This window comes from Hippoglossus stenolepis, chromosome 9 (genome assembly GCF_022539355.2).
Source record: "Hippoglossus stenolepis isolate QCI-W04-F060 chromosome 9, HSTE1.2, whole genome shotgun sequence".
In the NCBI taxonomy this organism is placed as follows: Eukaryota; Metazoa; Chordata; class Actinopteri; order Pleuronectiformes; family Pleuronectidae; genus Hippoglossus; species Hippoglossus stenolepis.
The window spans coordinates 12,181,602-12,200,325 of record NC_061491.1 but is presented as its reverse complement, the minus strand read 5'-3'; the positions used below and the strand labels follow the sequence as shown (position 1 = coordinate 12,200,325).

Below are 18,724 nucleotides of genomic sequence, written 5' to 3'. Positions count from 1 at the left end.
TCAGTTGCATCAGGTTGATTTAAAGCACCACAGGAAATATTGCAGCATGCAAGTGATTTTTCTTTCCGCCCCCTCAAATGAACGTCCTTTGGAATAATGGGGGTCACATGCCCCAATGCATCTTGGGTGCATTCACGCCCGTACTTGGAGCTGTCCACTTGTGATTGGATCACCAAGATGGATTTCATCTGAAGGTCTGAACAGGGCGGTAGTAACATACTAATACGGTGACACTAAGTATGATAAACCGATGTAGATTGAATTAATCGTGGATTGAACTGTAAAAGGTTGTGATGGATGAGAACAGAGAAAGAACAGATGAAGACAAGATGAATGCAAAAGGCGTTCCTTACTGAATTGAAGGCAATTATTCCGAAGGCATTGTCATTGGACAGGATGGTGATGGTCGCCGTGTTTGGCGTCCCCAGTGTCACGCCATTGGACGAACTCTGGAAAGTGGGGAAAAACTGAAATAGTTACACAAACTGGTGGCCAGATACACACTACAGTACAAACCTTAACCTCCCCTGTCACTCATGCTCCTGTGAAAAAATGCCAGCCCCCATTCATTCACGGTCTTCACTTCATTCCTGTGCTCCCACTGAGAGACCCAGGTGAGAAGGCACAAAGGCAGGAAGCGCTGGTCTGAGCCCACTTGATCTGTCAGGTCAGCTCACGGCGGGACGCCTCTTCAGGACTTGCGCTGTGCTCTGTGATTCGGCACTAAGACAAAACAAACCTCAGTGTTTTTTTGTAAATCACAGCGACTTCCACCAGGTTTTTTAACTAAACAAAACAAAAAAAAGGAACCACAACATGTGATCTGTGAAAGGAGGCTTTTCCTTTTTCTGAGTCCTGTTAAAGAGACCGACCGCAGCCTTGTTATTTGCTGCAACTCTCCGAGGTTTCCATTAGGGAGCTTACCAATGTTTTCGCAAGCATCGCATGGACCAGCTCTGCTGACCACCGTGTCTGAGTGCACGCACTTCCAGCAAATCTCCCAAAATCAAACATACAATGATGTTATGGAAAATAAATGTGAGTGTGTGATTTCTCTCAGCCAAACGCAGTCTAGTTGAAAGTCCTTCCTAAAACCACTGTATGTGTTAAGGTGAGAGCAGGCGAGGCATAAAACGAAAAGCTGCATGAGAGCTTTCTTTCCACTGCTCGGCTCTGGTCAACTCAAAGACACAGAATCCACTCACTTTCATTAAGTCAAGCCACTGGCCCGAGAAAGTACTCTGAAAACACACAGGCTCAGGAGGAAGAGAGGGTCGTCCACGAACCAGAAGGTTGGTGGTTTGATCCCCAGCTCCTCCAGTCTACATCCCGAAGTGTCGTTGGGCAAGATACTGAACCCCAAGTTGTCCCTGTCGGCTGCGCCAACAGTGTATGAATGTTGGGTGATAGGAAAAAGTCCTTGTTTTTAGAATCACTGTGTGAGTGTGTGTGGAACGGGTTGGTGAGTGCAAATTTTCCTTTAAAATACTTTAAATGGTTGATAAGAGTGGATTAAAACTATTAAAATACAGTCCATTTACCATACATGCCCTCTCTTTTTACATTAATGTCTAATGATAATTATGTGAGAGGAATCGACTCGTTACAGTAAATCAATCAGCTGACTGGTGGCCAAAGGGACAATGAGCTGTCTGCAGACGTCCAACTGGACAAAAATGTTGGGAAGCTGCCAGACGCTGGTTCATTGTCAGATGGCTGTAGGAGGATGAAGTGCAGTCGCACTCACAAAATGTGAAGGATTACTTCAGGACATACTGCATTTCAGTTTTCTCTTATTATAATATCAAAATGTACTATTAAAAACAACAACCTGTATAGTGTTTTTAGAAATATTGTAACGATATAATGATAACATAAATGACAATACTGCATTGATAATGATAATGATTAAATGAAAATATTTATATGTAATGCCCGATGACCAGTGGGTTGGATGCGATTACATCCCCCACCTGCCACCACATCGCCTAAGCCCCCCAGAAACAGGAAAAACCCTGACCACACAAGATGCTACAATCCACTGTGTGTCTCTGCCTCCTGTTCCTGCGCAGCTCTGTGAGGCTGCACCTGCTCTGCTCCACCACAACCCTTCACTACTTTGGTACAACTAGTTTAGTTTAGTTGACTCATTTCCAATACATCTAGTACAATATTTTCTTTGGAAACAGACTTTACAGAGTCATCTGTCAGAAATGATAGAGCTATTTTTGTTCAAACATTTCTTTCCCTCACTTGTACTTGATCTCTGACACCCCATGGTCGCTCCTCTTGTAGTTCACATTCATCCTCTGGACGGTCCTTCAGTAAACTGATAGGGTAGCATTTCGCCAGCAGCTTTGTCTGCACTGTAGTGTAAACAGAAGGACTAAGTGGGCCTCATCTGGTCCTTTCACTCTGGTGGCACGCTAACTGACGGATTGTGCAACTGGATTTCAACCAGATGTCACAAAAACGCAAAAAGCCCCAAATGTTGTGAAAGAAGTCCCTCTCTGCTGCTGTTTTGTAAATATACACAGCTGACAACCAGTGACTCCCAATGACCTTTGTCTTTGGGTCTTTCAGCGAGGAGAAGACGGGCAGACAGCAGGACCAGGCCCCCGAGCTCATCAATCAAAGTTGACAGCTAAAGGTTATATGAAACCATGGAGACAGTCTCTGGGTGTCAGGCATCCTCGGCGGCGATGGTGATTCTTTTGACAGGGATTTACAGTGTGTACCCCTTAAAGATCATTTTCAAACTTTAAAACATCTATTAATGTTCTATACAAGACTGTGCACAACGGAATAAAACATGATATGCTCAACATTTTTGTATTATCTTTGAGAATAAAGTAGTAAGACTTCATATTCTGATGATAATGATGTGTTTGTTTTCAGCACAGAAAGTCACAAAATGCATGAAAAGATGTTCCTGTACTTGGAATTCATTCATTCATTGTGGCAGCTTTCATTTATTCTAGTGTGTGGTGAACACACAGCAACATATATGAGGGTGAAATCCACGGAACGGACATGCCCATTGAGGTCAATGGGGACAGCGAATTAGAGAACCACTTTAATCTAACGTGCGGTGAGGCGGTGGCTGTCAAAGTTGGTTTCTGTTCACAAAAGGTGTCTTTTAGTGGGGAACCTCACACAACACTTGGGCCCCACCCACGGCAGCCATGGAAAAGTCCTACAGCGCACACACATCAAATGACCCTGCAGCTCCGAGCCTCCCGGGGCTTACTGTGACACACACACACCCCCAACACACACACTCCCTATTGCTTAGTAGCTGGGGTTAGGATTTAAGACGGTCACGGGCAGAATCGGAACACTGGGACTTTGTGGGGAAAAGCTTGGAGCTCTGAAAGGAGAAATAGGGGGTCATGGTCAATCCGCAAAAAGATACTGGCCGCATAAATGCACACGAGACCACAAAATAAAAGTGGCACACACACATCGATTTGAAAGCAAACATTGAGCCTTTACCTGTACTTTAAGGTTGAAGGTAAACGTCTCATCGGCTTCAGGCAGGTCGTCATCTTTCACAGCGATGAAGATGGTCTTACTGGACTCAGTGGACAGCAGAAAGGCTGCAGCGTTGACGGCCTCAAAGTCCCCTGTGTCGACTCCCTCGAGCTGGGGGACAAAAACCAAGCATGGCATTGTATCACTCACCATTTCGCTAAAGTAAGACGCCTGCTTCTTTGTACATTTTCTGTTTGTTAGAGATACAAAAGAGATGGAGACAATGCGGTACACTAGACCAAAGATGAGTTTGAATCCATGAATGATGCAGGTGCATGATTTGTGCTTTGGACTGCTAAGCTAATAGGAAACCTTGGCCTCTATGCTTTTTCCTGTTTCAGCTCTTTCCATCAGCAGAGTCCATTTACTATGTTCCTGCCTCTTTCCTTCATTTCAACTTCTGCCTTTATCTGCTTACTTAAGTTTCCATGTGCTTCTGTCTATGCCCATTAGATTCCTGAAACTAAGCACTTCATTATGAATAAAACAGCCCAGTTATAATAGTTCATGTAAGAAAAAGAAAAAATATGGTAAAGATATCAGGAAGATATACCCCCTTTCAACCACACTTCACTGCATGGCCAGCTCGCCTTTCCAGACACCAACTGTGAGCAGCTGACACCAGCTCCTATGTGGAGAACATGAAGCCAAAACCCGTACTGAGATTTCCAAGACTGTTTCTGTGAATAAACCGAGTCTAATGTCACCACCTCTGTCATTGATAAAAAGATCACTGATTCTTAGCAGCCCGGCAACAGAGCAAAGGTATTTTCTTTGTATTACTTGATGTATCCTGCTGTTACATGTATGTGTTTGGATTCACACATGACATAATAAGTCAACAGGCAGGTCGATGAGTACGTTATCAATGATGTGCTTGCGTCGCTTGTCCTTACCAAAACCAAAGCCGTCACATTGACCGGGTCTCCGACTCTCTCCACGACCAGCCGGACCACAGCTGTGCTGCTCTCATTGACGACAAAGTCCGTCTGTCCCAGGAACCGCAGCGTGGCAGACTCAGACGTGGTGCCAGGGATGGACAGAGCCAGAATCAACCCAGCTAGCAGGAGGACAGGGAGCATTCCTACGAAAAGGAGGGAGCACACAGAGGACACATTCAAAAAAGATGTAGGAAGGGCAGACATAATGCAAATACTGAAACTAGAAGGGCACTCGGAGAGAGCATACCTCAACCAAGGCTAATGCCCTATCTTACCATGTTAAAGAAAGAGAAAATAATTCATGGATCCACCTGTTTATCCAGATCTGCTACGAATATGAATGGGTTCTTCCCATGCCCACCCATTCCACAATATTTAATTGAAATCAGTTCAGTAGTTAGAAAACAAAGAAACAAACAAAGAAATGCCAATGGAAGCATAACCTTCGTGCCAGAGGTAATAAAGCAGAGGCCAATATGTGTATATGAAAATGGGTATATCTAAAAAATCTAATCAAAAATGTATAATATATGTAATCCTACTCCACACAGTAAGAAAATGCAAAAATATATAATTCAGTATACGCAGAAAAGCTCACAAGATCAAATTTGGTATTAATTAAGTAACACAGTAATAAGAAATAATATTTTTGAATCTTAAGAGATATTTCAGAATAAATCTGCAGGATAAAGAGAATTGAAAGTAAAAAAGGAAAGAACGACAGAAAACCATGTCTAAAATATTCACTTTATGGCCAGTGGGCATTCTAATTTAATTTCATGTCCTATAGACTTCATACTAATTGGTGTTGAAAATAAAATGAATTTAAAATATACAGTGGGTATATAATAACTATATTGTATAACTAATACGATCCACAGACAGTATTGAGTGGCCAGATGTTCACAAGGTCTGGCTTTTGAAAATATGCAGGCGGGCTGGCTGGCAGATTTGCTGGTCACTGTGGTCTATGTGATTCATAGCACTATTCCATAATTACAATGGCTGTTGTCCTCATGTTGTCATAACTGTTAAAGCAGTTGTTGTTGAGTTTATTCTATGGATTTTAATGTCCTGCCAGAACCGATGTGGTCACTCAGGGTACGTTCAGACAGTCTGTGCTCTGCCGACACTCTCTCTCTAATTATCTCTTCTTCTCTCCTGCTTCCCCCAATCATCCTCACTTCTCAATCTGTCCCCTCCACACCCGTCTGCTCTTCACGTTACTCTCCTCCACTTGTCTCTGCTCCTCCGCTCTCCCCCCGTCATCCCCTGCTCAGCTCCCTCACGCAGAATAATCCTAAAGCTGGATGGAGCTGCTGGGACAGTTGTCATGGTTAACACAACAAAAAAACACAGCATGACAAGCGAGGTGGAGCCAGCTTAACGTTAAATTGTGGCCACTTTGTCCCGTCTTCCCCGTCCCAGCTGCCTCCTCACCCATCCCATTCATAATCTGCACCGCACGACCTCGCCAAGAGTATGAACACACGTAAGGTCTTTTAAAAAAATATTTGCTCTTAATTACTAGGTTGAAAAAGAACATCGGCAGCTACGGTGGATGAAGTCATGCTGTTTGGTTCCTTTATTTTTTTCATTCGCAGAAATCGTTAAGGAAAGTTGGACATTGAAAATATCCCATTTATCATATGTTCCATTACTGTTATATCAATCGGACTAATTCTCAGTGTTTAAATAACAACCACACATCAATCAGTTTGTCAGCTCAGAGAGGACAAGACGACAATGTATCAGTATTAGAAGCCGTTAGTTGACAGATACAGTCAGAATCAATTGACGCACGTGTTATGGATGTGTGTGATAGAGACAACATTTTGTGTGTGTGTGTGTGTGTGTGTGTGTGTGTGTGTGTGTGTGTGTGTGTGTTTGTTTGTGTGTGTGTGGTGCAGGTAATACTTATGTTGTGAGGACCAAACTCTGTTTACACAGTCCCATTATGAGGACTGTCTTCCTTATGAGACAAAAGCAAGTGCCCATAATGTAAATCATTCATTTCTTGAGGTGATGACATGTTTTAAGGTCAGGTTTAAGTCTAAGTCTAAGTTTAGGTCAGGTTAGGTTACAGTTAGGTTACTTATAGGTTCTAGGCTAGCTAATACTTTATATTTACATCGGGAGCGGGTCTTCTGCTACCACAGGTTCTCTTTCATGTTTGAAAGGGGAGGGTGGGGTGAGGGGTAATCAGCTGCAACATGCAACTTCACCAACCTTACACACTGAAGCTTTAGGAATTGCTTTCACTTCCATTGAAATAAATGTTGTATCTCACAATGTGAGATACAACATTTATTGACAATTTTGTGTATTCTAAAGAAATAATACAGGGATCTTGATAAAAATAAATCAGGCATATTTATATAACTGATTTCTATGAGTGTGTGCAATTTGTGTGCAGCTTCATTGAATTGAGGGGGATGTTGGGCCTTGGCGGAGGAATGCGCTCTCTGAGTGCCATTGTAATTACAATTCCGATCTTACAGACAGTCAGGTCCGATAATGAGTGACTTAAACTTCTCTCTTTTTAACTAGGACACATGTCTCAATTCTTATTAAATACAGTTATTTATTTGCCAACAGGGAGCTTCTTGAAGTCAAGTACCAGCCTCAATAATCATAATCAGTGACTTAGCCTGAGCCGTCTCACAGCGAATACTCAGATTAGAAACTTTAAAAGTGGAAAGCAATACTCTCACTTCCTTTTTGGTTGAGGGTGTGTTGGATAACCTTACACACTCAACCTTTAAGGTTAAGTTTAGGTTAAGAATAGGGTTAGACAAGTAGTAACTATGGTTAAGGTTAGAGCAAGTTTCCAAAGAAATCAATGCATGTCAAAGTAATGTCCTATGAAGTCATGGAGACACGGCTGTGTGTGTGTGTGTGTGTGTGTGTGTGTGTGTGTGTGTGTGTGTGTGTGTGTGTGTGTGTGTGTGTGTGTGTGTGTGTGTGTGTGTGTTTGTGGAGAGATGGCTGGGAAATCCATCAAAAAGGGATTTAGAGCTGGTGGGTAGCGGGGCTGGATGGACGGAGGGTGAGGCTAAGTGGGAAGTGGGTGTGTCGCTGGACAAAGACGGGCCGGGGTTGAATAAATCCTGTTATTTGCTCTCTCTCCTGTGGTTAGGAACTTCCTGACCAAGAGCTTGATTGAAAAGCAATAAACCTTTTTACTGGAACTGCTTTACACTTTATTAGTCTACAGTAGTCGAGACTAATGGGTAATAGTGCACCTGAGAGTACCTGCAATTTCAAAGCATCTAGTCCCATGCATGTACAGTATATCCACTCGTCTGCCTAATTCAGTTGAATAATGGTTAAGACTAAAACGTCTGCAATACGGTCTTAACCACAGCTCGCAAACTCATCACAATTTCATCATGTAGAGTTCGACATTTGACATTAAGTCTTATGTCATGTCTGCTTTCAGTTTTCAGAACAAAAGGTCTCAAAGTCAGACTACTTCAGTAAATCTTCAAAACCTCACTTGATTGCCTATCGTCACGTCGACCACAATCTTTTCGATGGTTGGCAGCAAACATCCAACTCTTATACCTCCGAACCAAAAAAGAGGGGCGGTCCCTTTTGCATCCACTGACCCAGATGCTGCCCTTTCTTCAAACGGCCTAACACAAAGCAGATGGTGAGAGGATGGCACGGCACAGGTCTGGTTTATGAAAGGCAAAGCAGTTTTTGTGCCGGCATCATGTGTTGTGCCAACCCTGACCCCAGGGGTAACAGGGGAACCAAGGATCTGTCCGTCACCGCAAAAGGCGACATGGAGTGCCTGGCGCAGACCTCTGACATTGATAAGTGGGAGTCAGAGTCCATGTAGAGAGGTGCAAAGAGAGACAGTCACATATGTGTGATGCACACACACACACACACACACGCACGCATTTGCAATGCATTTGCCAGAGCTGCCACATTCAGAATATGCGTCCAAAACGCAAGGTCTCAATGCTCAGCCAGTCACGCTGGGTGACAGGCCAAGACACTGGAGAGATCTGCAATGCACGAAAAACACACTGTCCATCACAAACATCCTCAGCCAAAGGAACAGAAAATGACGACTGGGACCAGGACTCTGGGACCTGGCGCTCACAACGACACCACAACTAAAGAGACTTGTCATTCTGAATATGCAAAATCACTTTATTATTTTTCTTATTCTGAAACTCTGACCTCAGTCAGCTCAATCTTCTTTTATAATGTATTACTTTATTTCAATAATAGCCAATAAATGTTCTTTACCCACTATTGGTGGAGAAATATGTGATGCACATCATAATATTCATTGACAAGAGAAAAACAAAGCAGAGTCAGATTTTCTCTCTAATTAGTCTTAAGGCTAAAATGAAAAGTCATATTTGGCTTGGATCAATCCTGAATCATTCGTCTTCCCAAACAATAACCTACGTAATTCAGTCTGTCCAGTTCATGATAATTCCCACTGACTTCTCCCTTTTTTCCAATATACAGTCACGGAAAATGAATGTTTCTCTTGAACAGTCTGGCTTTGTACATCCAAGTTGAGTATGGTACAAGTAGAATGACTCATCAGTATCCACTTCCAATCACTATCTCCTTATCATGCTCTGTCACACATCTTATCACTTTGTTCTCTTTCTATGAGTCTGTGACGGATGGCTCATCACCACCCACAGACCGGCCTCACAGCAGGCTTCAAACATGATAGTCACCAAGACAGTGATAATGTCAGTGCTGGTCAGTGGTGGTTTCGACCCTGTCACCTGTCTGTCCTGCCAGTGTTGGGAGCCTGGTTCTCAAAAACTGTTGTGTTGGATCCCTTTCAGACACACACACACACACACACACACACAAACACGCACACAGACACATACACACACGCTGATCTATTGGATATCCCTATCAGAGATGCTGCAGAGGTGTCTGGTGTCTGGTTGCAGGGCTGCTCCCGGGGTCACTGCTCGCTGCTGATGCCTCTAGGGTTTCTCCCGACAGTGGCTCCTATGCCGTAATCTTTAGCATCAATTATTCACTGAGTGACTAAGACTTTAGCCAGATGATGGTAGTAAGCGTGACTGGATGCGATTAAGTTGGGTGATTTGGTAGTTGCCATGTTATTATGTTTTCGTCTGTATTTGTTTTGTTTTTTTGTTTTTACTGTTAGCAGGATTACACAAAAACCACAGCACGGATTGCAACGGAACTTGGTGGAAGGATGCAGCATAGGTCAGGAGACAACCAATACAAATTTGGTACGGATCCGGATCAGATCCAGGAATTGCTTTCACTTTTTTTAACATTGTGAGATTTGACTTTTTCAACAGTTTTGTGGATTCTAAAGAAATAATACAGAGATCTTGCTGAAACAAATCTGTCCTATTTATGTAACTGATTTCGATGATTGTGTGCAATTTGTCGCAGCTTAATTGAATTGAAGGGGATGGTTGGGCCTTGGCGGAGGAAAGCGCTCTCTGAGTGCCATTGCAGTTACAATTTTGGTTTTACAGACAGTCAGGTTTGATAATGAGGGACTTAAGCTTCTCTCTTTTTAACTCTGACACATTATTTGAGTATTTGTTATTTCTTTGCCACTGAGAGCTTCTTGAGGTCAAGTACCAGCCTCAATAATCATAATCAGTGACTTAGCCTTACAGCCGTCTCACAGCGAATACTCAGATTAGAAGCTTTAAAAGTGGAAAGTAATACTCTTACTTCCTTTTTGGTTGAGGGTGTGTTGGATAATAGTCTGTAGAGTCTTAATCAAGGGCTTTCCCATGTGGCATCCCTGCCCTGAGGCTTCCCTGGTCCTGAGACGCCCTTGGTGGAGAGGCATGTGGTTATATCTGGCGCGCGCACACGCACACACACACACAGAACGTGATCCCCCAGTTGTCTGACACTGGGAGGCACTGCAGTGGGATGCCATTCATCAATCTTACAGCTCTGGTCGGTGATCTGGAGTCAGTCTGGCCACAGAAAGAAACTGCTCTGTCATTAACATCAACTAATATGCCAATGTAGCTGGAATGTTTGTGTGTCTCCTCGGCACAAATTCACACTGAAAACCAACCACGCAAACAGACACTGAGACGGCTACTGACGGAGAAACAGAGAAACAGCAACAAGAAAGAGAGGCAGAGGTGATAATGAGCCTTCAAGTATATCAGTCTAGTTATGTGAGGGGATCACTGCTCAGGTTGTAAACACACTGCAAAATGGAAGTGCTCTGTGGTTGGATGGCTGGTTACTTTTGAGAAGTCAGACTAAACATTAATTAGAATGGAACTCAGTAGAGCGCATACCTCTGCAAAGGCCCAACAGTAAACCCAATCATCATGCACCAAATGTTGCACACTCCATAGATATCAGTTGCCTTAACATGCTTGTTTTTTTTTAATCAAGATCAATGAATCATTCTCAGAGAAATCTGTGAAAATGTTGAAAAAACGCCCGATCTCACATTGTTAGAGGGGGAAAAAAAACCTTCATCTGCCCCCTGATGGAGATTTGCACCCGGATTTTTTGTTCAGTATTCTTCCAAAAACTTTTGTGGAAATCTGTTTAGTTGTTTTTGCATAATCTTGCTTATAAACAAACAATCCACCAACAAACAGGCAAATGCACATGGGTGAAAACACAACATCCTTGTCGGAGGTAAGAATGCATTATTGGAGCAGACAGGGGCAGTTTCTAAAAGCCTGTCACAATTAAAAATAACAAAATAAAGCAAATCTAATGAAATAAAATAATGAATAAGCCTAATAACAATACTGTGTTATACAACGACAAATAAATTAGCTTCTCTTTTCATAGAACGGCTGCTGAATTAGTTCAGTTTATATAGTCTCAGGCTTTGTGTTTGGTCCAAAGCCATGGTGCCTCCTTTGTTCTGTTTATTGGATTGTTTTCTGTTTGAGCTGCACTCCACTCTAAGCGATGCCACCAGCCCAGTGCAAGTGGGGCCTATACCTCAGAAACCACCCACCGTCCATTCTCAGCCCGACGCAGCCGCGGCTGCCATACCCGGTCAACTCACGAGCCCATAATTGCACTTCGCATGTAGTTTCTGCCTCCGGTATTTTTAGATCAGTGAACGTTCTCGCCATACAGAGACGCTAAGGAGAAGAAATTAAGAAACCTAATAAGCGAGTAGAGCTAAAACATACATCATTAAATCTGACAAAAACACTGTGTTACTCACTAGGGCTTATTTTGGAGAGCTCGACCCAAAAACACAGAATTCTGTTTATTTTGAGGGGGAAAATAGAAAACCTACCATTAGTCCAACAAGAAGGTGGAGAGCGATTTTTGGGGGAAAGAAGGATGGCAGAGTCCTGAACTGCAGCCAAGTTATGCCACATAAGGGGACACTAGAAAACCCTTGAATGAATGCCTCTTGAAAGAGAAAAATGCATGAGGTCAGCCTTCCAGCTATTGTCAGACGATACTTTTCAAACCAGGCATTTCTCCTTCAGGGGCAAGAAGCTGCCAATCAAGTGTGCATTTTACTGTGAAAAGGAAACAGAGAGAGAGGTATTGTGCACGCGGCCGTGGTCGGCGTCTCTTAAGTTGGGCCAATGGCATCTCCCATCCCGAACCAAAAACATGAGTTTTTCTTTCTTCTGCTTCGGAAATAGTGGGAAAGAAAATAAGGAAAGTGGTTCCAATTGAGTAGGAACCAGTGCGTGAGCAATTCAGAGCCGTTTTCCAGTTCCGCATTGGCTGACTGATTAGCTTGTATGACACACAGTGATGGAGGCAGACAGAAAAGAACTTTCAGGGGATTAAACAAGGTTGTGCTCTCCACTGCCTCGAAGACCAAAGGGCCAAATTAGAAAGGGTATTACTTCATTGCATGTAACCAGTTGGGCCTGGATGAAATGCTAATTGCATTTCAAAAGCGTTCCCAAAACAGAGAGGCAACACAAAACGGGGGAGTATTTTCATTGGAGACGAAGAGGGACTTTACAATTCACTGACTAGCACACAATTTTAACGGGCAGGCTTTTGTTCCCTCGTGGTGCTTTTTGTGTTTTCTCGTGCATTTTCTAACATCGCCACAGTTCTCTGTTCTTTTGTTTCTCCCACTTTCCTTTGGCTTGCCAGCCTCCTCTTCAACACAATCCAAACCATCCTATTCAGACTCCCTCTCCCTTTTCTCTCGGTTCTACTCTATCACTCCTGAGCAGCGACATGCACGGTGCACGCATCCTCAGTACAGTAGGTGTGGGAGAGCCCTTCATTCAGGCCGTCGGGACAGTGGAAAGCACACGGGGACAGAAGGCAGGACTGAGGCCGAGGCAAATCCCTGAACACGTGCGGCCAACAGATTCTATTTATCGTCGGAAAAATTACAAAAAATATATTTAAAAAAGTGTAGCTCACTTTTTCCATCATGCTGCTCATCATTTTATTAATTGCCTTTTTTGCTTTTACTGTACAAAACGTTGTCAACTCGAGAACAGCATCATTTGACGTGGTTCACTTTGAACCTGTATTTGTGCATAAATATGCAGCCCCCCCCCCCAGGAGGACGACACATAGAATCAAGGCAAACGGGAGTGAATCAAAAAGAGTTGGTCAACATGTTCAATACGGTCAATTAGACAAATCAAACAGGGATTTAGAATTAAAGACCACAATAAATCCTGATAAAGTAACTGGCCAAACTCCAACGAGTAGTCTGCTATTTCACAGGCAGCCAACACTTGAAAGCACTGGATGTGGGGCGTGATGTCAAGCCAAATTTATATATCATTATACATTATCAAATATTATTTTTTTAATCTTTATGCGCAATGTTAAACTTATTGAATTTTTTGGGGAAAAAACTAAAACAATTTGAGCCCAGTGAGTAACCAGGGGCTGGCGGCCACCATGTTGGCTGCCGCTGCTCTATACACACACACAGAGGTATCTTATCTGAGGTGACTTCTCGATCTCCTGCCGTTCCGCACACAAAGACACAGGGAGTGCTTTCCATTTACGATCAAGTGATCCTAATCTCCTGAGATGTTTTACTAACAAAGCCATGGTCCATAATGACAGGCGTCCAGAGAGAGTGGATGAATACATCATTATTTTTACAACAATAAACACACCCCGCCACATCTCTGCCATGCTCGGATCAGCCGCCCGCACCTACTTAAGGGATTCCACTGCCATGACCGACTACTGTACAATGAGGGAAGTGAGCGATATACAGAGAAAGACAAGAAAGAAAAGAAAGAATAAACGACAGGACAGTATGGTGGGGGCAAGGGGGGGGGTGACCTACATCACCAGGTTTATGTTTAAAAAAGACCCTGAGACTTTTTCCTCTCTTCCACTCACTATTTCTCAGTATCTCTCCCACCCCCACCAACTAAGAACTTTAGACCCCACTGAGAGGCGAAGGGGGTTCTGACAAAGAAGGAAGCGGTATGGAGACGGATAGCCATGATGTCCTTCCATGCAGTGTGACCCCCTCAACCTGTCTAAATTAAGACAGGAAGCAGCGGGTGCCGTGGGATGTGTTCCACGTGGCTCCCTCAAAAACATCCAGACACGGCGGCTAAAACTCCTGCGGATTTATGGCCAGACAGAGGGTCCTGCGTGTGGGGGTCTGTGCATCTAAAGAACGGGATCAGTGAACAGTGTGTTGACTTATCAAATTAGGCAGGTTTTAAAGCAATGGGGATAATAAGCTGTTCCATGTTTGAAAAAAAAGGAATACATGCTTTAAACAGTCCTTAAAACTTAATTTAATTTGTACAGAGTCTAGCCAAGCTAATGCGAACCAGAGGAAACAGCCGTCCTAAACATTCTTCTACTTTTCTCTATGTTATGATATCCGAGAAAAGGATGTTACTCCGTTACTCTGTGTGCGTCCTGCACTGATTTTCCATTCAGTCTGCGAGTTGAAATGAAACTTAGCTGCTTTAGTTGAACTGGATTTTAATTTAATTTCTACAAATACGAGAAATTAAATTAATGTCCTATTATTTTTGATAGTAGAATATAATTTTTTGGACAATAGTTCACAATGGCTGGACTTAAACTGGTACAGCTCAGCTGGAGTGGTGGGATGTTACAAAGTACATTTGCTTAGTTTCTGTACTCAAGTACAATTTTTATGTACCTGTACTTTACTTGAGTAGATTTAATTTCGGGTACTTTTTACCTCACTAGATATATCAGCAAATATCTGTACTTTCTACCCCACAACATTTTTGCAGTTAACCTGTAGCATTGGAGAATAGACTACACTCTGCAGGTACATTTACCTTTAATACTTTAAATATATTTTAAGAGCAAGTACTAAGTGACCTTTATTCAAGTAGAAGAGTTCATGTGGTACTTCTACTTGAGTACATGTTAGTGTATTCATTTGTACTTTTACTTGAATAAAGTGTAAATAAAGTAATTCTCCAGCACTGCTGGTAGGAGAGTCTCTGCAGGCTGACCTGTGTGATGTCACCGACTCTTCCAACATCACAAGAGGTCAGAGTTCAAGTTTAATACTCCAGTGGAGCTGCTGGGCAGTTGTAGGAGGGCTCCCTGTTACCTCTACAGAGTGTGAGATATAACAACAAGTGTGTGTCTGCGTGTGTACATGAGTGTGTGGATGTAAGAATGTGCGATTATGAGAGTTGACAGCGAGGTCGTGGCCGAGGGCTCGCTGCAGCGACCGTACTCGAAGCCTCTCACCGGGAACAATATGCGGTTGGTCAGGCCCACTAAAGAGACCTCAGGATTGTTGGCCACCGCCGACGGCCAACCACTTTCCTGTCCCTCTGCTCCAAGGACAACAACTACTAAAACATGACACCGTCTCCTTTGCGTAAGCATGAACTGTCAAATGATTTCGGAAAACAAACTGGAACTATACTAGAGAACCGGATACGACACTTATTTATGACTTGAATATGAGGATTCACATCATCGTTACCAGGGTTTACAGACACGATCGTCTCAGTAGAGTTAAACAACTGGTTGATGTGCATATAGACTTGCATAGGTGCAGTATTATTTGACACTGGGGAGATGGTGAATGTTATTTAATCAATTATATGAGAGTGGTATTGTTTGTCAAATTTTGTAATTTTCCTACATTTGTATTTTCTCTCTGTATTTGACTCTATAGCACGTGCCTGGTCTCTTCAGTGTCTCCTCGTGGAGTTGAGAGCTTTAATCATACTGTCTGCCCACAGCGCCGCCTTCTTTCCCCACATTGGCCAAATATCACATAATAGAGGAGTGACACCAAAAAACACTGAATGCTGTTTTCGAATGCAAATCTCTGAATCTTAGAAGACGGATCTAATCTGGTCAGCATGCTCAGCAGAGAGCACGTACATTAAAAGCTGCTTAAATCCAAAAGGCACCAAAAAACTCTGCACCACATGTGCATATTCAAAACTTTCTGCTTGTCCTGTGCTGCTTTTCCCCCCCAACAATTTTGTAGTGCATTCAAAAAGCATTGTTGAAACCCTCCGCATCTCAGCTGTGCATAGTTAAATGGATCTCTTGCTGCAAAAAACACGTCCTTTATTGAGTTCAGCTGCCAGTGTTGTGCCAAAGAGGCAGGTTTGAGGTGTAAATCTGTCTTGCACCAAATAGTTATGAATCATTCTACTGCATCGTACCTCTAAAGGAAATTGTAATTCGAGAGAGAGGTGGGAATGTAAGCACAACATTTCATCCTCTCAAGGTGAGGAAATAAAAACCAGACCACAACTAATAGGAGGTTTGTAATAGGTAAAGATCTGCTGCTTTGCACGTCATGAAAAATGTAAACGCTGAACACTGACTGAAGAGAGGACAGCTATAACATTTTGTGTTACCTTGAGTTTCAGAATAATTATCGTATCGCAGATATGTCTGATGTGGAAGATCACAAAAGGGTAGTGAATATCTGTGTAGCTATCAAACTGTACAAAGATGTATTTCAGTTTTGTAAAATATGCTTCCCTCCCCTACAGCTCTGCAGCGGTCTGAGGTGCGGGCACAGCCTGTTGCAGGCCGGTGAAGTTCATGAAGAGCTGTGCCGCCCAACCTTGATTCCCCTTCTATCCCCACACACGCAGAATGCTCGTCCTCTCCTCCCATGCAGGCGAACATCCATCTCATCCCTTCTGCGCTGTGCAACACTTCAGCACCTTTCATCAATGAGCAGGCTCTGTTTATGGCACTATGTCCCCTTTTGTACTGTGCAGCCATTAGGGGGGTGAGACAGAAAGGGAGAGAAGCAGGCAGTAAAACAGTTTCCGCCCAGTGAATCACATTCAGACCCTCACACAGGGGACTGGGGGGCTGACCCCTGCCAGGCAGTGACATAAACACTGACAAACAAAGGGCCTGCATGGGCTCTGAGCAAGTGAGGGTCCAAATGTACAAAAAAAACCCAGACTGGCCGTGACATGTGTGTTGTGTGATGATGGAAACTGGGAGTTAAGGCTTGAAGGAAATAAAATCATTGGCACGTTTCATGGCGAGTTTTGTAGACTGTAATTCTAAATTTGATTGAATAAATACACTTCAGAGACAGTTAACAGTGAGGGCTGGCGCTGAGGGAGAGCAGGTGTGGGTGCTGAATGGATACAGAGGCAGCTCCCTCCCTTGTTCCTCCCCATGTGAGAGAAAAAGGATTTAACTCTGCCGAGGCTCCACAGAGGAGGCAACAAAGGAGATTTGCGAAGGACGCACTGAGATGACATCATGTCAAGGTGGACACATTCAATTATTCAGAGAGACTGAAGGGGGAGAGAAAAAAAACCAACCCCATCAACACAGTGTGAATTAAGGAGCCTTGAGCATGTGCGTAAAATACGCAAAGAAGCCGGCGGCACAATGGGGCCGCGGGCACCACTCGTTTATTTAACAGTATCAGCACATGTGCGCAACTCCAAGTGTGCCAAGATTACTTATGGTCCGAGTAAGCCTATAGATTAGTGAAGGGAGCCCTTTATGTGAGGGGGGTCCTCCGGCTCGCCATGTGTGGCGGGTCTTCCCCCCTCCTCTCCTGAATTGTTGTTGTATTTCAGTGGGAGAGGGAGAGACGGAGAAAACGCACACAAAGCGCAGTAATCACACTGGAGATCCTGGATGTAACCATGGAAGCGTTTGTCTCCCTCCTCAATGGGCTGCCCGGCCATTCATTTGCCGATAGCGCTGAATCAATATTTAGGCTTTTCAATTTTATTATAGCTGCTGCTCCAAGGGGGGGGATTTTTTTTTTTTTTGGCATGGCACAAAAAGAAATTAGCGGTGGCCAAGCACTTTTAATCGTTTTCTTATAGGGTTATACAATACGTCTGCTGGAGCTGTCTGGCATTATTGATGAATTGCATCTCAGCTCATTTGTTTCCTTTATCCTGGGCGCTATTAATCTAGCGCTGCTTCCATTGCAGTCACATTTCATTAAAACCGACTGGACCACTGCAAAATCCACGCAACGCTTCTCTGGCTCACTGTAAAGGAGACATCCTCCCCATCAACACAACAAAGTTTTACACGTGATGGTCCGATCCCAGTGACAACCACGTGTTAGAGAATAAACACACGGAATAAATCAGTGTATCTTACCTGACACCTTGCTTGGCCTCTCTGTCCAATATAAACTGCTATAGGATCTTTATTGTCGCTGGGGTCAACATCGATGAGCGCGTCTTCACCTCCTCCTCCTCCTCCTCCTCTCCAGCAGCAGCCAAACACTGCTTTCTCTTATATTTCTGGGTTTTAAAGAAGGGGAAACCTACTGGAGTCCGTCCTGCATCCGGCAGCGTTGTGTTCCCGGTGGGATGACGCGCTGGAGCCGGGAGCAACAACAGAGACGGAGCGGGTTCCCCGGGTCTCTTCAGGACCTCCTCCTCCTCCTCCTCCTCTTCTTCCTCCTCTCTCTCTCTCTCTCTCTCTCAGTCTCTTCTCTGCTCGCAGCTCCGGGCTCCTGCAGCCATGTGAGAGCCGCTCATGTACACACAGGACACCCTGAGCCAGCAGATTATACTTTGCAGCTCCTCCGTGGCTCCAGCTCGTCTCCGGGTCGATGCCTAATGAGACGAGATGTTTTAATCCCATTTGTCTCATGTGGGTGTGCACAGTGTGCTGGCGGACAGCGCCACCCCGTGGGCCGAGCAGGTGCATAGAGGATCTCTGATAGAGCACAGACAATAAACTTTGCAATAAATGTGTTCAGCTCTGTACCTTAGAATCTCACACGGTTTTCTAATAGACACACATGCACGTGGTTTTATTGCAACTATAGT

The 18,724-nt window shown here is 43.8% G+C and overlaps 1 protein-coding gene across 1 annotated transcript in view; it reads right to left on the bottom strand.

The window, feature by feature from the left end:
* Positions 1-18,335, bottom strand: part of adgrv1 (adhesion G protein-coupled receptor V1) — a 114,339-nt gene extending 96,004 nt beyond the window's left edge. The window contains exons 1-4 of the mRNA XM_035166633.2: positions 18,045-18,335; positions 4,431-4,618; positions 3,496-3,645; positions 354-449 (exon numbers count right to left, since the gene is read on the bottom strand). Of these exons, the coding sequence (XP_035022524.2) occupies positions 354-449; positions 3,496-3,645; positions 4,431-4,616 (432 nt within the window). The 5' untranslated portion in view covers positions 4,617-4,618; positions 18,045-18,335. The remainder of the gene's footprint in view (positions 1-353; positions 450-3,495; positions 3,646-4,430; positions 4,619-18,044) is intronic.
* Between the last annotated feature and the right edge of the window lie 389 nt (positions 18,336-18,724).